Raw genomic sequence first — 11238 nt, 5'->3', positions numbered from 1 at the left:
TGATGGACGCGGGTATGGCCGTGACGAGCTGTGCTACGAGTCAACAAATCCTCTTGGGCTCCCCCCGGTGTGGGTGCGGGTGTGGGTGCGGGTGTGGGTGTGGGTGTGGGTGTGGGTGTGGGTGCGTGGTTGTGTGTGGTGTGTGTGTATGTTTGTATATGTGAGTATATGTGTGTGGTAGAAGCAGAGGGCAGTGCAGTGGTAAGCCCCGCCTTCCTCCCGCCTTTCGCTGACCCACTTCCCTCACTCACCCACAAATTGGCCCAGGTACTTCTTCCTGAGCAGCGCGGGGGTACCCTTGGCCCGGTTCATAGTCTCATAGGCGGCTAGGGCGCTGTCCAGATCCCCCACCACGGCGAACGCCTCAACCATGGCGGCGTAGGTATCCCTTTGGGGTGGCGGGGGAAGGGGGCCGGGGGGAAAGACGAACCGCGAACGAGTGAAGCGGGGGCGGGGGGGCGGGGGGCGAGGGGGCATCTTTCAGCAGCGACCCGGTACTTGAGGTAGCCCAGGTAACCAACACAGCTCACCAGGCTCCAGACTCCCGAGCTGGGCCCCCCTCCCCGCTACCAGTACGACCTAATGCGCACAGGAGGCTCCCCCCCCAGACTCATACAGTCACTGGGGACTACACCGTACACCATAAATCGTACACCGTACCCACCTTCCGGGCCGCAACCCCCTCGCGACCATCTCCTCCCTCAGAGCCGTTAGCAGTTGGTCCAGCTGGTCGGGCTCCAGAACCAACCGCCCTCCACCGCCGCCGCCACTGCCGGACTCCCCGGGTTGTTCTTCATCCTCACCCGGGGGCCCAGTGGGGGGGGAGGAGCCGCCAGATGGTCGTAGAGCCGACACAAGGCCCTTCAGGAGCGCTGTGTACGACGAGGCACGTGGGGGGGCGAACCGCTGGTCTGTGTAGAAGTTCTGCAGCATCTCCCTGGCGGACCCCAGGTTCCCGCGAGCTGCCTCCAGTCGTACAATGGTGTCGTAATGGTCGGGCCCCACTAGCAGCCCGGCGTCGAGCAGCCGCTGCATCTCGGCACGGGCCTCCTCCTACTTCGCGCAGGGAGAGGGGGAAGGGCCATTGCAAATGAGCAAACAGGATAACAACTCCCAGCGTCCAGGCGAGCAGGTGGGCGAGTAGTGATGGTGGCTGTGAGAGGAGCTGACTGATGCCGCACACCACACCCACCATAAGGCCCTGCTTGCACAGCTGTTCAATCACCAGGGCCGCCAGCTTCTCGTCGGGCTGCAATCCGGCGGCGTAGCCCTCCGAAACCACCTGCGGAGGGAGGGAAGAGGGGTGAGAGGGCCGTTGGACGGTTCGTGTGCGGGCGGCGGGAGGGGAGGTGCGATAAGGATGGGGCAAAAAGGGGGACGTGAGCGTAAAAGAAAGATAAAAGGGCTATGAGAAGATCTACGGATGGGGCAGAGGAAGGGCCGTAGGTAGGCAGCAGGCTAGGGGTAGAAGAGGAAGGCAGCCACACGTGTCCGTGTGTACGACAGATGTACGATGCGTAAATCGACATTGCGGGACAATAAGAGGGTGGCGGGGCAGCGCCAGGGCGCCCGACCACCCTAATGCTACTCACCCCGAGGGCATCACGGCCGCTGTGCCTCCAAACCCAACTCCCCCCCACCCGCACAGCCACCCAGCATCCCCTGACATCCAATACCACCACCACACGCGCCACACCACCACCACTCTACGCAACACGCCCCCGACCCCTTCTCGCCCTACGCCTCCACCCTTACCTCCCCATATAACTGTAACACACAGGCCTACACACGGACCCGCACATTCCCCCCCACCCGCCCACACTCCCGTACCTGCATAGCCAGCGCGCTGTACCTCATCCTGAACAGCTCCTTGGTCAGGAATGTGAAGCCCAACTGGGGGTTTGCCCCCGCGTCCTGCTGCGCCACCCACAGCTGCAGCGCCCCCAGCAGGTCGGGGCCCCCGGGGGTGGCACTCAGTGCGCCGTGCATCAGCGCCACGTAGGTCTCAGGAATCCAGGAGATGCCTGATCAGGACCAGGGCCGGGAGGGGGAAATCATATGCAAGGAAGCCAGGGAGGGGGAGGGAGGCATGAGAGACACACAGGAAGCGATTACACACACACGCATATACAGACGCGCATATACACACAGACAAAAGCAAGAGGACACATTCGAACACACGGAAGCACACACACACTTATGGCTGGTATGAGCTCTTGATGCACCCCCTCATACATACGAAGTTAACGGAACTCGAGGTGGAATACACATGTACATTTACATACGTACGTACATACATCCCGGCGAAGAGCGCGCGAGCTTGGGCTGGGGGCTGGGCCACCACATCGGACCACTCCATATGAGCCATACAGCTGTTTAATCAGGACGACATGTCTACTCAGGCTAGGCCCATGCCCCCGCATTGCCCCCCCACACACACGCCCCCAGCAGCCTAATTAACGTCCCCCCCTCCCCCCTTTTCTCCCCCTCACCGTACGCCTCCCTGCCCGCCTCTGCAGTCCTCTTGGCTCCGGGTCCGTCCCCAATCTGAATGTACGAGTAGGCCCACACGTGTATGGCCCGGGGACCCGGGGCCAGCCCCGCATCGGACATGGCCTCAATGATGCGGGCGCACTCAGCTGTGAGACCGCGCTGGGAGGCGGCCAACAGCGACCTGAGGTGCGGGGGAGGGAGGGAAGAGGAGAGGGTGGAGGGGGAGCCCGGGTTAGGTATCACACGTGAGGAACAGGGCAGGACGCGAGGTGGGGTAGGTGGGGAAGGACGGAGAGAAAGAAGGGAAGTCGACAAGTGGGGGTCAGTGAAATGGGGGTGGGGGGTACACCCGGGTACGGGGGACGGTGTATGGCTGGCTGTTTGGACGACAGATAGACAGATGAACAAACCAGCACCTCACTACGCACCCCGTGTCAACCTCGCTTCTCCCAACCCAAACCGTGTCAAGCACTGAAACCGCCCCGCCGCCACCACCACCACCACGCACACCTCCACCCCAGCTACTGGCCAGCACCACACCTGTGGAAGTTGAGCCGCCGCGGGTCATCCTCGCTTGCATCCCCCATGGTCGCCCTGCGCGCCTCCTCCTCCGCAGCTGCCCGGGCCTTGAACTCCTCCAGAACCTGCGGCACGGCCACCGGGCGGTGATGGTGGTGGCCGGTGGCCGGTGGCGTAATGAAGAGGGGCAGTGAGGGGGGAAATACACGGGGTCTGTACCGCCACTATATACAAACACTCCAGCCTTCCCGCTCGGTTCGCCGCAAGGTGCGGTGTGTCAGTCCTGTCAGCCCCATAGGCTGCTAGGGACCCCAGGGGCCTTCACTCCGAAGCAACAAATTAAGGTATGGGTGCGGGAGAGTACGTCACACACCGTGCACACCAACACTCCTGAGCTCAATTATGCACCTCGTCTCTCCCTTTTCTCTAGGCGCACATATACACACACTTCACATGCAAACGCATTCTCTCACACACACAAACTTATAGGTCGTAAAACCCCATCGCTCCTCTTCCAATCCCCTTATTGTCCGCGCTTCCGTCTGGGGGCCCCCACTGCCCCTCAGGCATTGGCTCCTCCCGCGGCCCACCTCCATGTCGATCTGCTGGCTCTCCAGGAGGTCCCTAGCCTCCTCCTTCTCTCGCTCCTTGCGGCTGCGGCGGCCCTTGCGGGGCTTATCACCCTCCGCCGCCTCCCCGCCGTCAGCTGCACCTCCCGCAGCCCGCAACGGGACATCACGGTCACCCAAGTCACGTAGGCAGGCAGATGGAAGGGGCCGCCAGGGGAGGTGGAGGGCGCGGGTGAGGGGGGAAAGAGGAGGCGCAGCTTTACAGGTGGGGCGGAAGGAAGTGTGCGGTGGTGGCATTGGGCGCAACGGGCTGGCGTAGCTGTATTGGGGTGGCTGGCTGGGATGAGGTCGTGCTGGGTGCTGCTGTCCGGTAGATGGTAAGGAGGGCACGGCTGCTCTGCCGGCGGACGTTGTGCGGGTGCGAAGCGGCCAGCAGACAGCAGAACAGGCTGGAGAGTGTGTGTGTGTGTGTGTGTGTGTGCCTGCGTTTGCCTGCGTGTAGCAATGCTAATGGCCAGCTAGGAGGGGGTCCAGGCCTGGCGGGCAAGCCTGAAATCCCCACGTTCTCCGTTTTCCTCCTGGTCCCCTCGTCTCCGACCCAGCTGAAGGAGGAGAAGCGGCATGGTGTCATATCCCGGGATGCAAAGGAGGGTCGCACATACGGTGTCTTGGAGGGGAAAGCGCCATGCCAGTCAGGCAGGGCTGGGCGTAATTAGGGCAAATTAATTACCCAGAGGGATACAGGGTCAACGCGCCATGTGAGACATGTCGCTGTCTTCCGAAAGGGCCCCGAGAGGGGCACGGCTGCGCGGACCCCGGCAGCCGTGCGCACCTGGCAAGGACGTTGATGGGCTCTGCGCTGATTGATCCTTTCGAGCTGCAGTTCAGGGGAAGTGTGGCGGAGTGAAGTGATCGTCAGCAAGCCACCTGTCGGACGAGCACGCTATGCCTTGCGTTCCCCGCTGAAGAGAGACTTACGCCTGCCACGTTTTCCGGCGTAAAGACGAACATCACGTCGCATCAACTGGGGAAGGAACAAAGCACCAGGTCGGCTCCGGCTTGGTGCAATTGGTGCGAGCAGCCGAGCGCCGCAACGCCGACTACAAGGGCACGGTAGCCGCACGGGCCCTAGAGAACTTAATTGAAGCATCTTTGTTTAAAATTCAGCTATTACAGGTCATGTATGGCCCGCTGCGTGTAAATTGAGGCTCGCAGACCCCGTGTCGTGTAAGTTGATCAAGCCGGTATGGACATCCTTATCAACAAGTTCTCTTACCGCAATCGTTTGCGCTAAGCTACTGGGCTCTACGTCCAGGAGCAGCGAAGACAAATTAAATTGTACAACTAACGAACTCAACCTGCAACTGTGCAATATCGTGCTTCAAGGTTCAAGTCTTTAACTTGCTCAGTGCTCGGTACTTAGCTCAAGATGAAACGCTATATAAGCTAAACAATTTCGAAATAGATTCTTTGCATGTTTTCTCCCGTTGGTTGACTGAAGTTCCGAAGGGACGCAAGGTCAGGGCAGATGTCAGGGCTGCTCTCCAAAGACACCCTTGCAAATTACAGCAAACATCCATGTTACTGCTGTAAAGAAGGAATCGTTTATAGGTTTATACAAAGACAGCCTGAGGGGAAGTGGCAAAACCATAACCCGTCGCCATAAATATTCTCCAGGGCGGCCAAGCTTAAGCTCAAATGCCACTTAGCCATGGCCTCATAAGTCGGTTAGGAACCGTTGGAACTAAATGGAGACCGATCATATCAGCAACAGTTTACGCCAAATTGCACCCGACCACTATCACCCGCTGCTCCTGAAAGCCATCCCATCTGTGGAATCCTTCCTTCCTTCCCTGATGACAATGCCAGGTAATCCTTGGGCCAGGTGACCTCATGAGACAGTGGCGCGAGGAAAGGGTCCTCCAGTGCTCTCCGCCCAAGCACCATCTGGGTCAGGCCCCACTCCAACCAACCACGGCCATATCACCACTCCAACTCAGCCACCATCCCATCTCCGTCCCAAGTACACGCGCCTGCGATGTTCCTGGGCAACAACCCTCACAAACCAACGGCATGTGACGCCGACCACGGGACGAAGGACACTCAGAACGAATTTCCTCTCATGCCTAACAGTTGGCCCAGTGCCGAACCCGTCCGCCCGTCTTATCACCCAATCCTAATCCAAAGCTGTTCCAACAAGCCCCATCGTCCCTACCACCTGGCCCCCAGCTTCCAGCTATGAGGCAGAGTAACGATGGCTAGCTACCTCGCCTCGGTCTTAATCTTTATGCCGGCCACATCGCCCGGTGCTCCGTCTGGCTGCTGCTGGATATCGTCGTAGCCCCTCGCCTTGCGGTGCGCTCTGGTGAGGTCGGGCAGCTCCTCGGGCGCCCTGCGGAACTCCGGCACCGAGTCCTCCCGCAGCAGCTGCAACACGTCCGGGGACACCAGCACACGCTGGGTCACATCGCCCAGCAGCACACAGGCGTTGCTGCTGGGGTTGAGGGCCACGACCTGCTCACGTGCCAAAGCCGGGGGAGAGAGGGAGACCACCGTGCGAAACCGGAGTTTAGACGGGAGGGAGGGAGGAGGGAGGGAGTGAAAGACGAACCACGAGGGAGGGAGGGATGGTGGGACAAGGCCGAGGGCGGCGGCGTAATGGAAATGGGCCATCGGGTTTTATGGACACGGGAACGGACGGGCGCGATGAGCCGCCATCCCCTGAAACGGGGCCTATTACCTGCATGGCTGCCGTGTCCCCACCAGCCGTGGCGACACATTGCTGCGCCCCATGCCTCCTCTTCCCCTCCCCAACTCCCCTCCCGCCCGCCCCTGCTCAGTACTCACATCTTGGCGGTGCTGATTAGGCAGTCCTATACTGACGTCCAGCAGCACGTCCCCCACTTGCATCTGCACCTTGCCACTGCGGAACACAAGCAGCTTGCCGATGCGGCCCGAGGGCAGCTCCCGCATGTTACAGCCGGGAGCGCGGTCTGGGGGAGGCAAAGGGAGGTGGGGCCGCGTGTGGGGTTTGGAGGCCGGCAGGGTGGGAACGTACAAGTGTGTACGCAAGTATGTACGCAAAGAAATGAGTTATGCTTGTTCAACTTCACTCATCCGGCATGGTTCAAGCTCGGCCTGGGCCTGGCCCCATCCCAGCCGGCGCACTTCAGTACGACCCAGTAAGACACAGGTCATCAACCCAGAAGCCAATGCAAAGAAGCCAATGCAACAAAAGCAGCCGAATACCACCGTTCGATACCCCATCGCTCCCATTCCCTTCCTTGACCCCTTCGCTCACTGGCTGCTGCTGCCGCCGCCTCCTTTCGCCGCCGTTCGCTGCTCGGCCCAGGACCCGCTGCTCCCCCTCCCCCTCCTCCTCCTCCACCGCCTTCGGCTTCGCCTGCGGCCGCCGCACCCCCGCCTCTCCCGGGCTGCAGCGGCAGCACTGCCGGCATCTGCATCAGAAACATCTGGTCCTCCATCTCCGGATCAAACAGATCCAAATCTTCCCCGGGTCGCTGCGGTACATCCGGCATCCCCGCCAAGTCAAGTGCGCTGGGCAGGAAGCCCGGCCCGCCCTCCGCCTCCTCCCAGATTTCCTCCCCGGGCACACGCAGCGGCAGCATCGTGGGGTAGTACTGCGTGTAGTCAAGTACGGCAGGTCGCGGCTTGATGGACTTGACGTCCGCGGGCTTTGCGTCGGGAAGGTCAGGAAGGGGCTCCTCGTCGGCGCCAGCACCCTCGGTCTTGACGCGATTGCCGCTCCCGCCGCCGCCACCCGCTCCACCGCCACCCGCTCCACCGCCGCCGCCACCCGCTCCACCGCTACGTGTATTGCGTTATTGGTGTTGTTGTTTTCAAAGGTGTTGGCAGGGCTAGCGGCTGCACAGCCGGGCCCTTCATAGTCACTACTATCCAACTACGCTGCAGGCCTAAGAAAACACCGTCCCGCACCTACCATTTTAGTCGCACTGTTCGACTGCACAACCACGCAATCCGTCAGTCCCCAGCGCACGAACTGAAGACTCTCCCTCCTCGAACCCCCCCATACACCGGCTCTCATTCCCCGTCTTGTACCCTGCCCCTCCTCTTCGCCCTCCCCATTCGCTGCCTGCTGCCGCTGTTGCCGCGACCCACCTGCGAGCGTAATGCTTGGCTGCCGCCAGGGCAGGTCCTGATAATGGGCGCCATCATTAGGGCGGATGATGCAATAACTCAAGGAGAAGCGCAATGTGTCAACTGCCAAAGTAGACGTCCAGGGTGTGAGCGCGTCAGATGACCCGTGAGGTATGTGGCGCATCTCGCGCGGCTCTCACTTGGTACGGTCTGCAGTCTTCTGCGCCCCTGTGTTGTCTGGTCGAGGGCTGGGAGAACGCCCCGGCTGGTGCTAGTGAGGGAGTGAGGCGCGCGCGGAGGAGCAGACGGACATGGAGCTGCGCGCCTGCCGCTGAGCTGTGTTTCAGTCCGATCAGTGCCCCGGGTGCTCGTCCTCTCTCAGGACGAGCCATTCACAGTGTAACACCCCGTCAACAACAGCAGCAACAACCGCAACGACAACAGCCACAGACCCAACCCGCCCGGGTCGTGCACACGGAAGGCCGCAGCACCGCCACTCCACATGTGAAGAGGTAATCGCAAGTGGAGGTTACAGCACGAGGGGGTACCCCTGCCCACAGTCCACCCCACAAGTTGAATGCACGCGGCCTGATGCTTCAAGTCACCGGCCCCACACACACCCTACTCACTTTCCTCGCCGCCCACACCGAAAGTAACCAGGAAGCGCTGCTGCTGGTGCCGCCCACGTCCGCGCCCGCGTCCCCCCGTTGCCGCCGACTGCGCCTGCTTGATCAGGTCCTTGAATGCCTCATCGCTTACACCCGCGTCGCCAGCGGCGGCGGCGCCCCCCTCCTCGGCCTTCTTGCGCCGACCGGGCATGGTGGGCATGAACTGGAGGGTGGGGAGGGGAAAGAGGGCAACAGCAGGGAGACCAAGGTCGACGTGCAGGATGCAAAGGCGGTGCTATAGTTAAGGAGGGGGCATAATTGAAAGAGCAATTCAAAGCGGCCGATTCGAAGCTGTGGCTTTGGAGCTTGGTACTGGCAGGTCAGCGCTTAGCGGTTTGGATTTGCAAGGGGTTGGACTGGGGTTTTGGTGTGCTTGGGGAAGATCCGTTATTACAGGATTTCAAACCGCTATGGCATTAGGCTTCGGACGGAGCCTTCGTTGCCGAGGGGGGCATTAACGCCTGTTTTTGGAGCGCTGAGGAGGGTGTTACCTTTCGCGCGCCCGCCCTCCCGCCGCCGCGTCCAGTAGACGCGGCGGCATCCTTGTCCGCCATCACGCGCCGATGTGGCCTAACGGGTATCCAGAAGTCAAACGTGAGACGCCTTGTGTGCCAGCTATGCGCTCAAGCAGAGCTTATGTCGTTACGTGTCGGCGGCCGGCGCTCTGGTATCAAGCAAAATTAAAAGGATATTTTTATAGCTGAAACGTAGAGCTAACGTTATGCTACTATCACCAAGAAGAGTAACAATAGCTGCGACTGTTCAGTTATACATATGACGGGGCAAAACTGTGAAATTGCTGAATAGGGGAACAAGAGGGAGATGCAGAAATTGAAAGATTTTAGAGATTGCAATTATGTTGCCTAAAGCATGTCGCACAGTGTTCGATGCACGGGGCAGTGGGCCCTCAACTTCCGACAGAAGCGGAGAAGACAACACGCCATACAGTGCATCTAGCAGCCAGTTATAGCTGACTTACAAAATAATTAGAAATTGAAGCGATCTGTGCTGCGTCGTTTGTTTAAGCAGAAACCAGCAAAAAATGACCGACGTGGACTCGCCTTCTTTGCTGCTTCTGGACTCGTTCTGCCTTGTGCACATAGCCCAATTCCTGACGTCGCCTAGAGACCTGGTTTCGCTACAGCGCACTTGCAGGACCCTGCATGGTTTACTTCAAGCAAACAGCGTGTGGGCTAATATACTTAAGCTTAACTATGGGGGTTTCCAGTTGCAGCTCGTACCTTCGGTTGCCAAGGGGGGTACCTCCTCGGCACCGGCTGCAGTGGGCCCCTTCCGATTACCAAGCTTCAAGTACCTTTGCCGCCTACTTCAGCAGTCGTCACAGGATCTACATCCTGTGAGGTTTGTAGCCATCTACACGGACGGTGGCGTGGACACGGGAACGCTTCATTACTGGGCTGACCATGCCTTCATCCCGAACTCTTGGGCACCGTTCTGCGCCAAGTATGCCGACAACGTAAACCTACTGGCTATCCTCAAGGTAATTGTCCTCTCCTGCCTACCCCGCCAACTTGGCACTCAACGCACCCACTCTTGCCAGGGTTGTGGGTATGTGGCTGCCCGCGCAGCTCCACCTTGTCACCGTCCACTCCATCAGGCCCCCAATCCTCTCAGAACCCCAATCACACAGACCCTTAATCTACTTTTCAATCCTGCATCGTGTCGACTCCCCGCCCTTACCTACCTATCCTATGCCGTCCCTTCCATTCCACCCCGTCCAGACCGGTCCTGACGCCACAGGAGAGCTCTCCCACCGTTCGCTGATGATCAATTGCCTAAAATGGGTCCTGCCTCTGCTTCAGCACCACCCCATGCCGAGCCATCCCGAGACGCACCCCATAGATCCGACCAACCTGAACGAAGCGGCGGAGATGCTGTCGGCGTGGAAGACACAACGTGAGTCACCCGCGTGATCTAGTCGCAGGCGTCACAGCTTGATTGCCTAAGCTACATAAGCCGCTCGTCTTGTGCGTGTGATCCTATGGCCTTGCCTCCGTGAATGCTGAGCGATGCATGTGCCAAGGACCAAGGACAGACGGACTGAACGGACTGGCCCGTGTGTCTTTCATTCTTCCTTTCCCGTGCAAAGCCATGCCAGTACATTCGTCCTCTTAGGACGTGGAGGAGGCACCGAGGTTTCCTGTCCGTACCCCCTTCACGGGCTTGGGGGCTTGGGGGCGCTTCATAAAAGAATCGGGCTTGGGGGCGCTTCATAAGAAAAGCGCGTGGCGACCGTGCAGTGTGATTAGGACAGCGGGCCCCCATAAGCAGGAGTTTATCCATGTCTCTATGGGCTATATACCTGCTCGAGAAGCCAGAAATGTGCGCTTCCTACTACAGCTCATCGTTTCTCAAGTTGATCCCCCGCACACCGCATCGCCTCCTCCTCTTACACCTTGCCTGCTTGGTCAGGCCTGGAGAGCTTCTTTTGCCAGATGGCGGCCCGCGCGACCGCCCGGGACCCGCTCGGGCTGTCCATGCTGCGGGGTCTGCCCGCTGGCGCGCGCCTGCCTGTCCCTGCGGAGGCGCGCACCGCAGAGCCTCAGGCGCACCAGCAGGCTGCGGACCCCGGGGCCAACTCCCTTGAGGAGCGGCGGGAGACGGCGAGGGTGCTGGGGCAGGACATTCTCATGCGTACCTGGTACGAACGAGCCTACCGCCTGAAGTTCATCCAGCAGCAGCCTACGGCGGGGACATCTAAGAGCACGGGGAGGGGATTGCTACAGCCGGGCGCCCGGGAGAGGGTAGGGGGAAATGCAGGGGGATCTACGGCCGGCGGCAGGCCTACGGACGTTCCATGGTACGACAGCCCTTACGTCCTAGACGAGATGGCTCTGCGGTCGGATCTC

The 11238-nt window shown here is 60.2% G+C and overlaps 2 protein-coding genes across 2 annotated transcripts in view; one reads left to right on the top strand and one right to left on the bottom strand.

Moving 5' to 3' along the window:
• The window catches only part of VOLCADRAFT_103709 (uncharacterized protein), a gene marked incomplete at both ends in the record, with an annotated part of 19172 nt that extends 10250 nt beyond the window's left edge, over positions 1–8922 (bottom strand). Inside the window, 14 exons of the mRNA XM_002947889.1 lie at positions 256–388; positions 665–1053; positions 1193–1282; positions 1831–2024; positions 2493–2674; positions 3034–3137; positions 3603–3978; positions 4414–4458; positions 5848–6095; positions 6429–6574; positions 6883–7409; positions 7722–7758; positions 8330–8531; positions 8860–8922. Of these exons, the coding sequence (XP_002947935.1) occupies positions 256–388; positions 665–1053; positions 1193–1282; positions 1831–2024; positions 2493–2674; positions 3034–3137; positions 3603–3978; positions 4414–4458; positions 5848–6095; positions 6429–6574; positions 6883–7409; positions 7722–7758; positions 8330–8531; positions 8860–8922 (2736 nt within the window). The remainder of the gene's footprint in view (positions 1–255; positions 389–664; positions 1054–1192; positions 1283–1830; positions 2025–2492; positions 2675–3033; positions 3138–3602; positions 3979–4413; positions 4459–5847; positions 6096–6428; positions 6575–6882; positions 7410–7721; positions 7759–8329; positions 8532–8859) is intronic.
• A 488-nt stretch (positions 8923–9410) lies between these two features.
• VOLCADRAFT_116642 (uncharacterized protein) lies at positions 9411–10285 on the top strand (the record flags this gene model as incomplete). The annotated part of the gene is made up of 2 exons (XM_002948038.1): positions 9411–9869; positions 10111–10285. Coding segments are annotated over 2 exons (634 nt in total), but the record flags the coding sequence as incomplete, so codon positions are not given.
• Between the last annotated feature and the right edge of the window lie 953 nt (positions 10286–11238).

Source organism: Volvox carteri (genome assembly GCF_000143455.1).
Source record: "Volvox carteri f. nagariensis unplaced genomic scaffold VOLCAscaffold_8, whole genome shotgun sequence".
Lineage (NCBI taxonomy): Eukaryota > Viridiplantae > Chlorophyta > Chlorophyceae > Chlamydomonadales > Volvocaceae > Volvox > Volvox carteri.
The sequence above is the reverse complement of the archived record's forward strand: the minus strand, read 5'-3'. Positions and strand labels throughout refer to the sequence as shown.